At 45.8% G+C, this 18120-nt stretch overlaps 1 protein-coding gene across 4 annotated transcripts in view; it reads right to left on the reverse strand.

Moving 5' to 3' along the window:
• Positions 1-18120, reverse strand: part of Ezh1 (enhancer of zeste 1 polycomb repressive complex 2 subunit) — a 35951-nt gene that overhangs the window by 6004 nt on the left and 11827 nt on the right. For all 4 annotated transcript variants that reach the window (XM_006247318.5, XM_008768052.4, XM_006247319.4 and 1 more), the window contains 11 exon segments: positions 16817-16936; positions 15334-15454; positions 13131-13307; positions 11886-11988; positions 11288-11451; positions 10827-10918; positions 6449-6629; positions 5824-6020; positions 3798-3889; positions 2883-2923; positions 2136-2261 (listed from right to left, as the gene is read on the reverse strand). In XM_006247318.5, coding sequence (XP_006247380.1) covers positions 2136-2261; positions 2883-2923; positions 3798-3889; positions 5824-6020; positions 6449-6629; positions 10827-10918; positions 11288-11451; positions 11886-11988; positions 13131-13307; positions 15334-15454; positions 16817-16936 — 1414 coding nt within the window.

The following is an 18120-nucleotide window of genomic DNA, read 5'->3' on the forward strand; positions in this document are numbered from 1 at the left end:
CTCAGGAGGCAAAGACAGGTAGATCTCTGTGAGTCTGAGGCCATCCAGGACTGCACAATAAGATCCTGTCTCAAAATGAATCAAAATATACCAACAAAATAAACTCCAGCTAATAAGAAAATATTGAAATCAATGTTCTTTATCCTGCTCACGTAATACATGCTGGGGAAAAGAGTTCTAAGAGAACTTCAGCTAGGATGAGCATACAGACAGAGTCTAGCAAGCACAGGTCATAGAGTCAACAGCGAGTCTGCAGTTATTACAGACATAAAGAATCCACACAGGGGCTGGAGAGACGGCTCAGCAGTTAAGAGCACTGACTGTTCTTCCAGAGGACCAGCGTTCAATTCTCAACAATCACAACTATGAGTAACTCCAGGATACAACATCCTCATACAAACATACATGCAGATAAAACACCAATGAACTTTAGAAAATTAAAGAAATAAATAAAAGACTCTGCGTGGGTCCAGCGTGATGGTGCACACCTATCATCCCAGCAGCTGGGAGGTGGGGCCGGAGGAGCAGGAGGTCAAGGTCAGTTCCAGTTCAGAAACGTTTGCTCAAACTGCTAAAAAATTCTATGCATGTACTCTTTTTCTTCTCTTCAACCTTTTCCCTTTAATTACATATTTAGTGGGTGTGCACCCACGTGTGGGGTTAGAGGACAGCACAGGAATCCATTCTTCCCTTTCCTCATGTGGTTCCAGGATCTAAGCAGCCCTCTTTTTTCTTCTCTTCTTTCCCTTCTCCCCACTCTCCTGTTCTCTCTTTTGAGGCAGGGTTTAAGCTGGGTTCAAGGCCTCGTCATTCCCAATGCTGGGGTTGGTATAGGTAGGTGCTCCTGTATGTACTTGAACAAACCTGGAGGTGGTAGGTGTTGCTAAGATATAGTTTCTTTAGTATCACAGGTTGGCCTTGAACACTGATCCTCCTGCCTCAGACTCCCACAGTGGAGTTCCAGACTTAATTACAGTTACACACTACCACACTCAACCCTCATAACTTTTTTTGTTCACTTTTATTTTTATTTATGTCTATGTGGATGTCAAATGTGCATGGATGTCCAAGGACAGAAGAGAGTGTCAGATCTCCTGGAGCCAGAGTTACAAGTGGTTGTAAACTGCCTGATACGGACGGGTGCTGGGACCAAACTCAGGTCTTCCAGAAGAGCAGAAAATGTCTTTAACCACTGAGCCATCTCTCTAGCCCTACACTCTTAAAAACATCGCCCTAGAGAGGAGACCCTGAATGCGCCTTAGCAAAATCTCCTGCTTATCAGCGCTCCTTGGAAGCAGATGGAGAAGCATCATATCTAGTTCCAGCTTCTAGAGTCCCCACTAAAGGCTTAAAAATGACTTCCACAGTTAGGAAAGGTGGTCATACCTATAATCTCAGCTACCTGTGAGGTAGAGTAAGGAAAATTGCTTGAAAATACAGACCCCGTAGGGAGGAGAAGAAGAAGGCAGGAGATGGGAGGGAGTGAAAAGTCTTTTTGGTGGTGGGGGCGTGTTTTGTGTCGGGGTTTTTCTGTGCAGCCCTGGCTGTCCTGGAACTCAAACTCACTCTGTAGACCAGGCTGGCCTCAAACTTTAGAGAGCCGCCTACCTCTGCCTCTAGAGTGCTGGGGATAAAGATGTGCACCACCACCTAGTGTTTAGGTTTTTTTTTGTTTGTTTTTGTTTTTTGAGACTTTATGAACTCAGGAATTGGGTAGAACAGGGTTTGGAGAGACAGCTCAGCAGCTAGGAACAATGGCTGCTCTTCCAGAGGCCCTGAGATTGATTCCCAGCACCCACATGATGGCTCATGACTGTCTAACTCCAGTTCCAGGAGTTTTTATTCCCTCTTCTGACCTCCTTGGACAACAGGTATGCCCCACAGTGCAGACATACATGCAGGGAAAACACTCATATACATAAAATAATAAAATAAAGTTTTAAAATTAAAAATAAGAAAATAGAACACACCAATCCCCACAACTTGGGGAGCCCACCTTCCTTCCCTGTAGGATGCCTAAAGCCCAGCAAAGGGAAAGGAAAAGTCTACAGGCAGCTAGGGGGCAGGAGAAAAGAGCCTGGGCAGTCCAAGGCCAACCACTTTGGTAGACGATGGTGAAAGCAGGGTGCTCTTACAGTCTGGGCTGCACTGGCAGAACTTTTCACAAAAGTTCTGGGTCATGATGCAGGGGCATGTGCTGTCACAGGGACGGTCCGGGTGGTCACAGGGTTGGTAGTTATACACTTGTGTAGAATTGTTGTCTAAAAGAGAGAATAGAGCAGGACATTGTTGCGACCAGGCTACCTTGATGGCCTATCCCCCAAATGTTCCAATGCCCCAAGTTTGAAGCCGGCGTGTCCCAACCGTGACCCTGGACACACTCAGCACCTGATAATGTGGCTGACCCCGTGCATAAACAACAGAGTATCTGCTTTGTGGGCAGGGTGTAGAGATGGCCCGAGATAAGAAGGCAGCTACTTTAAACATGAAAAGAGGCCTAGAACTGGCAAACAGCACACTAGGAAACTCAAGAGACCACAGGCTTAAAGTTTATCTTCTGAGACGGCATCCTGGCTGTAGTCATTGGCTCAGCCCTAGAGATGCTGCAAAGAAATCTGCAATCTGTAGAAGCAGCCAGGGCCAACAGGAGAGCTACAGGGTGCAGCAGGGTGATAACCACAGGGTGAGGCCTTAATCTGAACTCACACACACACACACACACACACACACACACACTCTCTCTCTCTCTCTCTCTCTGTGTGTGTGTGTGTGTGTGTGTGTGTTCCTGTGAGCAAGAGCCTAAGATGGAGCCCATGACCTTGCACACGCTAACCGTGCACTCCACTTTGATCTGTCCCCCACCTTTCTTCAACTGAACTCACCTTTCTTCAGCTGAATTTTCCTGCAGTGCGCAGCCCACAACCTAGGGGAAAAAGAAAGACAGGGCTGAGCGTGCAGGCAAATGACAGCATGCCCTGCTCTGAGGGGCAGCTTAACAACTGTAAGGTACCCTTTCTGAGTTCTTTAACAGGAGGCTCCTCCTCCCAAAACGAAAACCCGGACAAAGCAAAAGTCGTGTAACTGTTGACTCATACTACCGCTTCCCCCTGTCCCCACTTCTTCCCTTGCCAGGCAGAACTCTAAGGTGGTGGGTGAGACTTTCAGTGAAGATGCTGACAGAGAAGAGCAGAAGGGACTTCCTTTGTAGTAGAGCTAGAACCACCTCCTTTATTTGTCTGGTAATACATTAGGGAACCTGGCCATCAAAGACAGCATCTCACCATGTAGTTCTGGTTGGCCTGACACTATGTAGATCAGGCTAGCCTTGAACAAACAAACAGAGACCATCTGCCTCTGAGGTCTGGGATTAAAAGTATATGACCATGCAAAGCTATTACTTTTTTTTTTTTTTCAACTTCCAGCCAATAAACAGCACTGTGTATCTCTGAAAAACAACACTACAGTTAAAGAAAGGGAACAAACTCTACAGAGTGGGGAAGATGGTCAGCACCCAAGAAAGGGAAAATAATCTTAGTGAGTGCAGAGCCAAAGGCCAGCCATATCGGACTGGCTAGACAGCAGGCTCAGAGCCCTCAGGGTGGGCACGGGGAAGGGCTGGCCCCAGTCACAGGTCCTGAAGGAGTTATGAAGACACCGGCTCTCATCTGAGTGTCCCAATGAGATGGGCTGCCTCTGCCCAGTGCACTGAGTGGCCAAGGGGGAGGCAAGGGTGATCCCAAGGAGGTCAGAGCAGAGATAACACGAGGAGCCTTAAGAGTCCTTTGTGTAACCCTTGCCTGTGTTTTCTTTTCTTCTTCTGTGAAGGGTTCATGAGCTCATCTGTTGGCAGCTTCAGGATAAGTGATTCTTTGACTGCAAACTGAAAGACCTGGAAGAGAAATGAATAGGACCAGTCACATCTCTGGGATGGAGACCAGGCAGGTGACTGGGCAGGTGCTGGGCTTGTTAAGAATCTGGAATTTGCAAGCAGCTAACAGGGCACCTTTTTAATAGAGACAGACGGGATATGGCTGGGATGGAGGTCACTGGCACTGAAGGTTTAGTTAGACCCGGGAGGCAGAACTCCCAAGCCGGTACTGCTGTCTACCATCTCTGGCTTTTATCTACCACTTCTCAAGCCACAGTGAGCTGCCTGAGTAGCTCTGTGTTTTTAGAAAGAAAACTGCAGTTGCTGAGGGAGGCCTGATGGGAAGGGTGTCACTGGGCTAAGCACTAGCTCCCTCTGTCGGTAGAAAGGTACTAGGGTCTTGGCTGTCTATCAGGGCAGCATTTAAGGAAACCAGGCTCCTCTTCCAGGGTCCTCTTCCTTTACAGCACTCATTTCTAGTGTCTCCTCCCTCATTTTCTTTATTCCCCTCTTGGCTACAGAAACATCTGATGTCCTGCAAAGACTATAAATAGTATCAGGAAAAGACTTGCTTGTTTATGGTTTTCAAGACTGGGTTTTCTGTGTAGCCCTGGCTGTCCTAGAACTAGCTCTTTAGACCAGGTTGGCCTGGAACTCAGAGAACTGCCTGCCTCTGCCTCTCAAGTGCTGGAATTAAAGGTGTGCACCACCATGCCCAGCTGTCTTTTTAAAAACACACATAATCTACAGACTTTTAGGTTAAGGAACCTGTGCTGTGGGCTGGCAATACAATGGCTGAGCAGGAAGAAGCACTTGCCGGGTAACTCTGATGACCTGAGTTTCGTCCACAGATCCTATGGCTTAAGGAAAGGACTGATCCCAAGAGTCGTTCTCTGCCCTCCACAGAAATGCTATGGCAACGCACACTTACACACTTACATACCACATGCAGACATAGTAATAAACATAATAAAATTTAAAAAAGAATCTGGGTTGCAAGGAAACAGATCTGGGCTCTGAAATGAAAGTGCAAATCCCTTCCTCTCATAATTCTCCTTAGCAATCCCATGAAGGAGCGTGAAGCAGGCGCCCAAGGCCTTCAGAAGCGCCTGGCTTAGTAATGCCATGGATGTGCTCCTAGGAAGAAACCATGCAGGCCTGCAGAAGTCAGGGAGCTGTGGGGTTAGGGTGTCAGCGTTGGGCTCCCTTCTTGCTGGACAAACTGGCCCAGGCACCTGATTCTCATCTCTGTTCTGCCCTCCTTTCTCCTGCCATTTCTTCTGAAGAATTTTACTACATTTCATTTATTCATTGTGTATGCATGTGTATGTTTGTGTAGGTGTGTGTGTATCATAGTAAGTGTGAAGGCTGGAGAACAACTTTGAATAGATGGTTCTCTCCTAACGAGTGGGTTCTGGGGATTGAACTTGGGTCATAAAGCACCTTTAGTCTGCAGTCTTTTCTTGCCTCTGGATCATCAGTGCACAAGGTGCTATCAAACTGCATTTTCAGGTATGGTATGAGCAAGAAGGCTAAGGTCTGCACCCAGGTATTGGAGTGGCAATTAGAAAGCCAAGTGACAGGAAACTTTGAATACAGCATGCGAAGGGCTGGGCATGGCAGCACACACAACTGTAATGCCAGCATCTGGGAGGCAAAGCAGGTGCATCTCTGGGAGTTCAATGTTAACTTATATGTTAACCTATAGCCTACATAGTGAGCTCCGTTCTAGGCCAACCAGAGCTATCTCAAAAAAAAAATTTCTCTCTCTCTCCCTCTCTCTCTGTCTCTCAACACATGCACACATGCATACGCACACATGCACACGTGCACGCGCGCACCCTGATCTAGAAGTTCGCAAGACAATTCCTGTCTGGACCCAGCCTGCTAAGGTGGTGGAGGCAGTGAGCAATGAGGAGGGAACCCACTTTCATCCTGTTGCTCTCAGAAAGTACCTGTTTGCATGTCTTTGTCCCCAGAAGCCTGGCTATTGAGCAGAAGTTGTTGAAGTAGGTGCCATGGAAGACTCGGAAAAGAGATTCTTCAGCTCCAGTCCATTCCACGGGCTCTGAGGGAGCTTCCACAACACAGAGCTGAGGTGGGGCTGGACTAGCTTTCTGTTTCGTGGGGGTCTGACAGCGAGAGTTAGCCTCTGAACAAGGGAGAAAACACACATGTGTGGAATGCAGCTTGTTGGCAGCCTTATGTCAGAAGTGCATCGTTCTGATTTGAAAAGAACATTTAGGAATGGTAATGTTAGCTGTACATGGGCACCTTCCTGTAATCCAGTCAGCAGGATCAGGACAAGTTTGTCTGTGTGTGTGTGTGTGTGTGTGTGTGTGTGTGTGTGTGTGTGCGCGCCTGTGTGTGTGGTATCTGTGTGTGTGTGTGTGTGTGTGTGTGTGTGTGCGTGTGTGTGTGTGGTGTGTGGTATCTCTATGTGTGTGTGTGTATGTCTGTGTCTGTGTCTATGTGTGTGTACCTCACTTTCATTGCTTACAGATAAACTGGTAGAAAAGATGAATAGTTTTTAAAAGTTATAAATATTAAGAGATTAGGAGCTGGGCATTTTCTGTTTACCTGAAGAACTGGAGGCCCAGTCATTGCCAGTGTCTCTGTCACTGTCTCCTTCTTTAGTCTCGGCCATAGCAGAGGCGGATGTATTGGAACAGGAAGCACTGACCACTGGGTGCCTTCGGCGGCGGCGCCCAGAGCACTTGGACCGAGGGTTATGCAGCATGGCGTACTCCTTTGCTCCTTCCTGTGGTGAACACATTTCAGGATAGAAACAGGAATAGGCACAGTCTCCAAGTTGATGCCACCATCATAAAACTGTGCACAATGATACTTTGTTTTTATCTGTACCACGGAAGTGTGACCATATTATAACAGTGGTTAAACATTCCCCAAACATGGAAACATTCCTTTTCACAGAAAAGGTGTCCTAAAATCTTTAAAGATATAATCTATACATCGTGAGCTTTGAGGAGCATCTGAAATTCTTCCCGTGTTAGCCATCTGGGATTTGAGAACATCCCCCGTGTATGAACCAAGGGTCAGAGGGGATGGAGCCTGCTTTGGAGACTGTAGCTCCATGTTACAGAGTGGATAAAGAGTCAGGGCTCCTTTCCCTAGGCCACTCTCTTCACAGATGACCACAAAGCTTCCATTTCAGCTAACACATGTGTGATCTTTGAATTACAACATAATCTACCACTGTTTAACTTAGAAGCTTCTCCCTAAATCTGCATAAGACTCAGAAGAATGCAGAAACTATAACTTAGCTCGGCCATAACTGCCTCCCACAGACTTCTACCTGTTTCTCAGGAATAGTATATTGTGTTTTGAAATTAATTGGCTCTGATAGCACACATGCTCTCCACTCTGAATACACAGCACTGGCTTCCTAAATTCCGTGTACTTTCTTCCTCTTTTTTGTTTTGTTTGTTTGTTTGTTTGTTTGTTTGTTTGTTTGAGACAGGGTTTCTCTGTGCAGCTTTGGCTGTCCCAGAACTTGCTCTGTAATCAGGCTGACCTCAAACTCAAGAGATCCTCATTCCTCTGCCTCCTGGGTGCTGGGAGCTGCACCCAGTCTTTCTTCCTCTTTTTTTTCAGTGCTGGGAAATGAATGCAAGATGTTGTACACGTAGACAATTGCTCTCCCACTGAGATATATCCAAGCCCTATAAATATTAGCCCAAAATACTGTGTTACCATAAATAAAACCCGATCACAGAGCTTGCTTCTGAGAATCCTGGGGTCAGAGAACAAGGCCAGTGATGCTCTGAGAAAACAACTAAGTCTAGAACACAGGTCATCCCACAACACTGAACCTGCACGAGGAAGACATGAGGGCTGGATGCCAGCACTCGGGAGACAGAGGCAGGCAGATTTCTGGGAGTTTGAGGCCAGTATGGTTTTCAGAATGAGTTCCCAGACAGCAAGGCAAATAAAGTGAGACCTTGTCTCAAAACAAACAAACGAACACAAAAAGAAGAAATGAATGATGGAATTGTCTGATGTAAAAATAGTAAAGTATCTTATGTGAAATATGGTCTCTGCCTAGATAATGTGTAGTCAAGGATGCGGCTCCCGGGAAGGGATGTGTCTAGCAAGCATGCCACCTTGGCTCTAATCCCTGCACCAAAGTCTTCACAAACATCTGGATAAAGATGGGAAAATATTTCAAGTCCAGGAAGGCTTCTTTTGATTTCTTTGGGCATTAAAAATGTTATTTAAGAGCTGATGCAGACAAGTGCTGGTACACACCTATAATCCCAGCATTTGAGAGGCTGAACCAGGATCTTGAGCCTGAACTATATTTCAGACTAGTCTAAAACCAAAAAGTTCTTATTAAAAAGTTGGTAAGCCGAGAATAGCTCAGTGTTCGAGCACTTGCCTAGCATACATGTGGCTGTAAATTCAATTCTCAGCACTGTAAAAAGAAAAAAAAAAAACCTAAAGAAACTATAAACACTGGTTTCTCTTCAGTCTTTTGCCTTCTTCTGAAGCTTTTTATAAGAACTGAGTCCTAGGTTACCATTCCAAAGGCTTGCTTTGGCAGGGCCAAACATCTTGTTATGATTAAAGACACTGTCTGTAAAGAAAAACAAAAATAGGGGGAAGATAGCCCAGCACATTAGACAGGTCACACAAATGTATGTGTGTGGCTCTCAAGTTGAACAAACACACGCACAAGGTTTCAGAGTGGTGACTCTAAGAAGAGTGATGACCTTTTGAGTTAATGAAGTGCTAAATGTTAACATTATGTTGGGAGAAAGGCCTGGAATAATTTTAAAAGGACGAGTTATAGATCAGGACCTGAATCTGAACAACACTGCGAGCACTGACTTATCTGTTACCCTGCTGAAGATGGTCCAGAAGGCACATGGCTGTGCACTGTAGTTTTTTTTTTTTGGGGGGGGGTTCTTTTTTTTCGGAGCTGGGGACCGAACCCAAGGCCTTGCGCTTCCTAGGTAAGCGCTCTACCACTGAGCTAAATCCCCAGCCCCGTGCACTGTAGTTTTAACCAATGGCAGAAACTGTGTGAAGCAGCCGATCCTTCGCCTGAGCACAGCCTGTTACATAGAGAACTGAGCAATGCCCTCCTGTGGGGGTTGTTCTGGCTAAGTACTTTCCCCCACCCCTTTCAAAAGTACCTCCCCTTCCCCTGCCTAGCATCTGAGGTCTAAAAACAAGTGACATCTTAAGCAGTAAATAATCTACGCACAGGCTGACAGACCCCGAGAGCAGCTGATGGCCTTCAGATATGTATAGAATTCTGCATTATCCTTCAGTTTGTGCATCGCCTCACGCAAACCACACAGATTACTGAGGTTTAACAGCAGTATGTCTGGGCAGATGACTCAGTGGGTAAAAGTGCAGCTGACCTGAGTCTGATTACCAGGACTCACACAGAGGGAGAAAACTAACTCCCGAAAGTTGTCTTCCGACCTCTATACATACACTATTGACACGCCTCACCCAAAGCTCAAAATAAATGATTAAAATATGTCTGCCCACAGAACTACAGAAACTAGCCTCAGAAGATCAAGATCTACTGATATGTGCTAGTCGGCGATGAAAGGACACATGCCCCAGATGACCAAGATCTCACCCCGCACACACAGCCCTCCAGCAAAGCATCACATAGCTCCCCACGTCAAAGCCTTCCGTCCCCAAGTCCTCCATCCTTTCTCCCATTTAGCGCTGAGGAGCCAGAATGAATGAAGGGCTGGCAGCCGAGTCAATGGCGGCCCCTTAGCAGTTGCCCTGGGGAGTCCCTGTTACTTCCCTTTCTCTTTGCCCCCACAGTTGTCACCTTCCTTTGCCCAATTCTAAATCCTAATGAGAAGTTCACCCAAATGATCAAGATATTAAATGCTGGGGTTGGGGATTTAGCTCAGTGGTAGGGCGCTTGCCTAGCAAGCACAAGGCCCTGGGTTCAGTCCCCAGCTCCGGAAAAAAGAAAAGGAAAAAAAAAAAAAGATATTAAATGCTAACTAGTCTTTCTTTCCACATACAGCATGCACGGTACCAGATAACGAGAACACAGGAACTCCTTACTGTTTACAACAGTGCATCAGCTCAGAGACCATGTGGCTACTCTGAAGGTTAGAAATGACCTATCTGCCTACGTAACTAACTGTATGGATTTACAAAGGAGGCTGGGGACCACTGGGCCAGTCAGAGAACTTTCAAAACACTCCCTGAACGACCAGATCCTCGTCAGCCAACTGCCATCCTGCCTACTCCTCTGTTCCTCCCTGGAAGCCCTTTGAGTTCCTTCGTTCTCTGAGACGTTTTTTCCAGGTTTTTCAAGACAGGGGTTTCTCTGTGTATCCATGGCTGTCTTGGAACTCACTCCATAGACCAGGCTGGCCTCGAACTCAAAGATCCATATGCCTGTCTCCTGAGTACTAAAGGCAGAGCCATCACGCCCATCAAGATGGAATCTTAAGGTACCACCACCACATCCTCAGGATGCCAGCCAGCTGTTGAGTAAACACGATCTTCCCCCCAACTCTCTCTTATCTTCCAAGCATTGGTTTTGTGGAGAAAACAGCATATACACCATACACACACACACACACACACACACACACACACACACACACACACACCACACACTTTGCTCTATTATTTTTTTCTTTGATGGTGCTGGGGGCCAAGCCCAAGTACTCTAGCACCAACACACAGGTACAGACCTCTTTGCTCTAAATTGAACAACAGTCTCAAACTGAAGTTTAAAAAGCAGAAAATCCTTTACTAATGTTCATCAAATCTTACCCCATCAGCCCAAAAGAAAGACTAAATCCATTCTATCATGTCTGGACTGCCTCTGCAGTGCTGTGGGCTGACTCACTTAGCATGTGTTCCCAGACAAAGAAAGTTCAAGGACCATTTCCTGCTCAACCTTAAGCAGAGCTAACCAAGCCAGGACAGCTTATGGACTTACCAGCCAAAGGAAGCAGTCTGCACCACATGGTTCTGGCTCAATCTTGATTTCTCTGTTCTTCCTTTTGTACACATTAGGGGTGGCGTGGAAAGCTAGAAAACAAAAGGCTGTAGTGTTTCCAAGGCTCTACCCCAACTAAGAGGAAGCAGGGAAACCGAGTCAGGGAGCTATGGCAGGTGTTAACTCCATATGAAGGTGACCCAAAGGGTACAGAAAATTTAGTTCTCATAACTATACAATCCTTTCAAAGACGGGAGGCACCAAGGGACAAGCCCAGTGTTTAATTAAGTTGAACCTATCATGCAAACCATATCAGTGTCACCCAGCAAATCAAGGCAGACCTGGCCTTTTGTGAAGCCCTTGCCAGAGCAGGAACTGGGAACTCCACAGAGTAAATACACAGGAGGAATTGGGCTGGGGTGGGAGGAGAGAAGCACTTCACACAGAGCAGCCCCACTCACGGTGAAGGAAGCAGTCGTATTTAAAACAGCGCCGACAGAACAGGGTGTGGAAAGAGTGCAGAGACTGCTCCCGCTGCACTGACTTAGCATTGGGGCCATCGATGTTGGGTGTGCACTGAGGGGGAAGTGCATTGGGGTCCGACATCTCTGTCAGCTCTCGATACCTGTAAGAAAAGAGAGAACTCCTCTTTAGGAAACTCCCCACTGTAACCAGGGGAACTGCCATAAAGGGTTGGCGTGCCAAGGGAGGATGGGTGGTTTTTATAGGCCTGGTGGGTGGGACGATAAGCAGCTAAGCGGACATGCCATCGGAACTGTGCAGGGCTGTATCAGAGTAAGGAGAAGGTGGCTGGGTAAGTTCAGTGCTGGTAGAATTATCCAGAAGGACAGAGCAAGTTTTCTGCCCATTCAGCCTCAAAAGCAGCACAGAGAATGAACCCTCATATGACAAGGGACATTCAGAGGTAACCAGACAAGAAAGTCAGAAGTGCAAGCAAACCATGGCACACAACAGGGCTTTTTATTAAGCAAAAGACGGGCTTGGCTAAGAATCTGTTCACGAGCCTGGGTGTAGCCTGAGAGGAACAGCTTTCCCTACCTCTCCTTCATGTCGTCAGGGACACCATTCTCGGGGAACATGGAAGCAATGGCGCTGAAGATCATGTCATTTGGAAACTGTTTCTTGGAGCTCTTTTTGTTGCCTGAATGGGAAATGACAGTGAACTCGTGAGTGTAGGCAAGGCTGTCTGGATTTTCCCCCTTGGGTGCAGCAGAGTGATTAGAGCTGCTGTGCTCATCCAAACCTCAACTATATTGACAACAAAGTCTGTAGTCCTGATAGAATCAAGAGAAGGGTCTCTCGGAGGTGAAGACGGACAGACCCACCATGACACTGTGCTGAGGAGCGGGACTGACACTGGGACTCTTTCACAGGAAGAGAGACATGTCTCTGGATATACAATTAAAGAACAGTGCAGGGGCTGGGGATTTAGCTCAGTGGTAGAGCGCTTACCTAGGAAGCGCAAGGCCCTGGGTTCGGTCCCCAGCTCCGAAAAAAAAAAAAAAAAGAACAGTGCAAATCCGTAATCTGACAACTCCTTCTGTCCCCAGTCTTATGTGCATGGGCATGTATGCAGATGTGTATTTGTGTATGTGGGCACACATGTGGGCATGCATGCCAGCAAATGTGAGGTCCTGAGGCAGATTTCTAGAATCATCTTCCTCCACTCCTCTTCCACCTTATCCTTTGGCCCAAGATTTGCCAACATGAATATTCTGGCTAGCCATCTTGTCTTGGGGATGCCCTTTTGGCCCTTAGAAGGCCAGAAGTACAGACAGGTTTCCCCATTCTGCATTTCCATGGCTCCTGGGTATCTGGAGACCTCATGCTTGCATAGCAAACTTCACAGCCAAGTAATACTGAGTTAAATACTAATGACTTGGAAAATATTTATAAAATTAATAAGATAAAAGTTTATATCATGCACCCATACGATCTCAATTTAGTATCATGATGATTTATTTATGTACAATTTAAAATCTACAAGAAATAATCAGATTATTCCTATGTAGCAAGATTGAAGTATAATCTTATTTTCTCCTTTATATCTTCCCAGATTTTCCAAACACACTAGAATTAGAAATAGCAGTGATTATTCTAGAAGTTGTTCTTTTTTTCAGCTAGTTCAGTCAGCTGAAGCTATCAGTTAATGACCAGTTTTTTCTTTTAAATAGACCAATGAGAAGCATGAATATTTTTTAGCGAATAATACACTTCTCAAGTTTTCCCTTCTTTCCTGTCCCTGTCAACTTCAAAATAGTCTGTGGGAGTGGGGCTATGCACCTTCAATAGCATGGCGTTTCCGCTTTCTTGTCACTGGCAGGTCCTCTTTGCTGTCATCCTGCTTTCCATCGGAGGTGTCATTGTGCCCTTCCTCCTCCTCATCCGAGTACTGATTGAGGGCATCTACCAACTCCAGAAACACAGCATCGCTGATCAGCACAGACCCAGGGATCATCTCTGGAACACAAGGAGGAGAAAAGTGAGCAGTGGTGGCCTCATCTTTATAGGTAGGGTTCCCCCTCCTACCCACTTAAGACAGGGTCTTGGGGCTGGAGAGATAGCCCAGTGGTTAAGAGCCCTGCCTGCTGTTCCAGAAGACCCTTGTTCAATTCCCAGCACCCACGTAACAGCTTACAACTATCTTTAACTCCAGTTCGAGGGGACTCAATACCTTTACCTAGACATACAAATAGGCAAAACACTGGGACATTTAAAAAGACTGTCTTATCAGGTGTGGTAGTGCACACCTCTAATCCGAGCACTTGGAAAGCAGAGGCAAGTGGATCTCTGAGTTTGTGGCTAGTCTATATAGTGAGTTCTAAGACAGTCAAAGCTATAAAGGGAGACCAGTCTCAAATTTCTGTGGTCACTGTTAGCACTGGACTTGCTGTTCAAAATCTCAACAGCAAGCCTAGCACAAACTTTGTGGCACAAACTTTAATCCCAGTCTTCGAAAGACAGGGCTCTACAGGTCTACAGCCTGGTCTGCAAAGCGAGCTCCAAGACAGCCAGGGCTGTTAAACAGACAAACTCTCCGATCATCAAACAGTAACAACAAATGCATGCCAACAACTACAAGCGAGGCAGAAAAATAACAGTCAAGTGAAAAATCGCTTGGCTTTGTGCTACCTCTCAATAGTGACTTCTCTTAATCAAGACACTTTTTTTCAAAAATCATAGTCCATTTGGTTATACAACTTGAAATAATGTCTTTGAACACTAGAGGGTGCTGTGGGTGCACTTTTGAATGTTAACTGTCCGGAGCAGGCAGGGCTATTGGCTGGCGTCTGCATGGGGAGTCAGGCCCTCTTCTTTCTCCCCACTGAACTCAGGGCTGTGGGCAGGCTAGGCATGCGCTCTCACTGAGCTATATCCCAAGTCTCACTAGATTGCCTAGTCTGGCATTGAACTTCCTCTGCAGCCTTAATCAAACTTTGAATTTGCAACTCCCCTGCCATAGCCTCCTGAGTTCTTGGGACTACAAGGGTGCACTGCCATGCCCAGGTCCCCTTTCTACTTTTTTTTTTGTTTGTTTGTTTTTTTAAATTCTTCAAAATAGGATTTCTCTGTGTCACCCTGGCTGTCCACAAATTCAGAGATCCTCCTGCCTCTGCCACCACATCCAACACCTCCTCCTACTTTTTATTCACTAACAACCTTTTCTAGAATTAAAACTAGGACCTGGCAAGATGATGACGGCTGGCTGGGTAAAAGCACTCGCTGTCAAACCTGGTGACCTGAGTTCAATCCTTTGCATCCGCACGGTGGAAGGAGAGAATTAACTCTTTGATTTCCATACCCACACTGTGGCAAGTGTGGACTGCATCCCCCAAATAAATGTTTTTTGGTTTTGTTTTAAATTACAAGGGGCTAGAGAAACCATTCAGAGGTTAAGAGGACCAACCCAATGGACCTAGTCCCAGCACCCACATGGCTGCTCACAACCTTCAGGAACTTGAGGTCCAAAGAGATCCACTGCCCTCTTTTGGCCTCCTTGGACACTGCAGACACATGGTACACAGACATTTGTACAGGCAAAACAACAATACACATAAAATAAACAAACAAAAACTCAAAAGAATTAAAAAAAAAATAACAACTAAGTTCAAATGTTTTGCTTTGATAAAATAAGGATATTTAAGCCAGTTTCTGAGAATCCAGAGGAAACCTGGACTAAAGTACTATGACAGAGATGATATGCCCAATGCTCTTCTCAGAGAAAGAGAAATGAAAATCAAGATGGCCTCTGATGTATTTATGGAAAATGTCAAAGATTAAATTCACCTGTTCAACAAACACCGTCCTAGCCACCGATTGCTAGGCAGTTCTTGTTGTGGCCCCGCTTCTTTTGTAATATAGAATTCTAATCCTAAGTCCTGTCATCACACTGGAATACTCTTTAGCATGCGCCCACAGGGACGGGACAGAACAATGGCAGCAGTGTGCGGGCAAAGCCCTCCTGCAGTGAGCCCAGGACCACTACCTTCTTCACCATGGACTTTGCCGTCATAGTTGTTGATCAGCTCCTCGATGAAAGTTTCGTCTTCCTCCTTCACCTCATCACCCATGTAGGGAATATTGCACAAAACCGTCTCATCCTCCACCTGCAAAACGATGGATTCATCCCATGAACCGCCCTGTCTCCCTCCCTCCTATCCAATGGAACATCTGCTGCTGGTCTTTCTTTGGCCTGAGTCTCTGACATGCCTTTTAAGGATCAGCCATTTTGTTTGGCAACAAAACCTTAAATGAAGGGGGCAGCACTACTCTTAGGGGGAAAAAACAAGTTTAGTCAAATATCAACCACTAACTGTTTACCTTGACATTAGCACTGGTATGTCCCAGCCTAAAATTTGACTACAGGTACCATAAAAACAGAAACATCCACTTCCCCATAATGAAGAAGCATGGTTATAACTCGTATCAACACAGGTCATAGATGTTTTAGGGCAATAAATAATACTAAAGGAGAAAGGTGTTCAGCAGAGAACACAGACATACACCAAGGCTAAGCAAATGCTCTATCACTAAGCTACACTCCAGTGCCAACCTAGTCATTCTTCAATCCCCGGGGATCAAGTAAAACCACCTGACAGTTTTACTCTGAGAGATGACTCCCTCCTGCAGACCCTGTCTTAGTCTAATCAGGAGCACTGCTCTCAGTGGGCAGATGATGAGTGACAGGATTAGAGGAGAGAGGACCAGATCCTGGCAGGCGTCAGGATAAAGGACTACACGAAGGCACTGTTACCCACAGCCACCTCTGTTCTCTCCGCCACTGTCAGAGTACCTTGCCATTAGAGGATTCCGAGAGACTTGCTCCATCAGCAGAGATGGCAAACTGCTTAAGCCTAAAGGGTCTGACTCAGCCACATTTAACTGTGAGTAATATTATAAAGTTGGGTCAAGGTAATAAGAAAATTGGGAGTCTTGTCCTATCTCGTTAATTAAAAAAACAAAAAAACCCAGCCATCAGAAGTGTATTTTAGAGAGCACCAAAATCTAACAGGATAGTGCAATCTGCAGTGAGAGAGAGAGAGAGAGAGAGAGTGAGAGAGAGAGAGAGTGTGTGTGTGTGTGTGTGTGTGTGTGTGAGAGAGAGAGAGAGACAGAGACAGAGAGACAGAGACTGTGTGTGTGTGTTGGGGAGGTGGGTGGAGGACACATATATGTAGAGGTCAAAGGAAAACTTGCAAAAGTCGGTTCTTTACTCCTACAACATGGATTCTGGAGACAGAACTCAGGTTGCCGGGCAGATTGGTAGCAGGTGCCTCTATCTGCTGAGCCTCTCTGCTGCTTAAAATATATTTATCATTTCAGAGCGAGTGAGTTACAATAACCTTGCACTCTCTAGGTCCAAGTTTTGTGGCATGCCCTGACAGTCTTTACTCTAAAAGACCTTCACACAGATCAGCATAAAATGACAACACAGTTTTAAACAATGTGTCAGCGTTTTCAACACATACCATGAAGTTCTGCTGGAGAGGGGACCAGGAATACATGATTGGAACCAATGCAACTGTGTTCAGAGACCTCATCAACATATCCTGGCTGTCAAAACCTGGGAAAATGCTCTCTATGGTACACTGAAAGGAAAGCAGTGATTCACAGTGAGTAAGCACAGAACTCAAGAGAGGATCAGCTGTAAGTCACCTACCACGGCATCACTCCCACAACACCGACACTCAGGAGGCTGAGGCAGGATAACCTCGGTGTCTGAGGCCAGGCTACCCTACGGTGAATTCAGGCCAGGCTAGGCCACAGAGCAAAATGAATGACAACAAAACTATAAGAAACACTCTACAGTTTCCTTCCAAAAAGATGCTGATATTTTTCTAACCTTTTTTCCCCCATTGAGGGCCAAGATTACAGATGTGTGTCATCGTGCCAGTTTAATGCAGAGAGAGCTTAGGATCAAACCCAGGGTTTCATGTACGCTAAGCAAACACTCTACCTCTGAGCCACACCCCATCCCCATATTCTTTGAAATCTTCTTAGATTAATTTTAAATTATGTATGTATGTGTGTGTCTATGTACGAATGCAAATGAGTGTGAGTGCCCACAGAGGCTAGAAACATCAAATGCCTGGAGTTAAAGGTGCTGGGAGTCACCAAAGTGGGTTCTGGGACCCGAACTCAGGTCCTCTGCACAAGCAGTAGTCTCCAAATTCTTCTAAGCTATTAAGTTGGGCAAGTGTTAATGGCAGCTCCTACAGGGAACCGCTAACCTGAACAGCTGTGGAAAGCAGGGACTGTCACTAACTCACATCTGTGTCTCTACAGAGTTTGAGGTAACACTTGCCATACCCTACAGATGTTTGCATCTGCCAGAGTATGGATCTCCTAGAGGATCTCAGAATCCTGGGACTTGAGATCAGAAATACTTTCTAACAGATCTCGACTTTGGATACAGCTACAGAGGTAATGGAGACTGCACATGGGGAAGCAAAGTGGTGGACAAATTAATTATATCCTGTTTTGGGAATGTTCACTGGTCTTAAAACACTATCAGATTTTAGAATTAAAAAAAAAATTTACCAGGCCATTAAGATGACGCGTTAGGTAAAAATGCTGGCCACCAATCGATGGCCTGAGTTCAACTGCTGGGAGCACCTGTGCATGCACGCATGTGGGAACACACACACAATTTGAGCAAAATAAAGACAAGCAACCAAAAATTAAAAGTATTACCTCTTGAAAGCAAGAGTGCTTTTCTTCCCTTTTAAACACAGGCTCTACAGTAGCCAGGATAACCTGATTTATTACGTAG

This window comes from Rattus norvegicus, chromosome 10, assembly GCF_036323735.1.
Source record: "Rattus norvegicus strain BN/NHsdMcwi chromosome 10, GRCr8, whole genome shotgun sequence".
Lineage (NCBI taxonomy): Eukaryota > Metazoa > Chordata > Mammalia > Rodentia > Muridae > Rattus > Rattus norvegicus.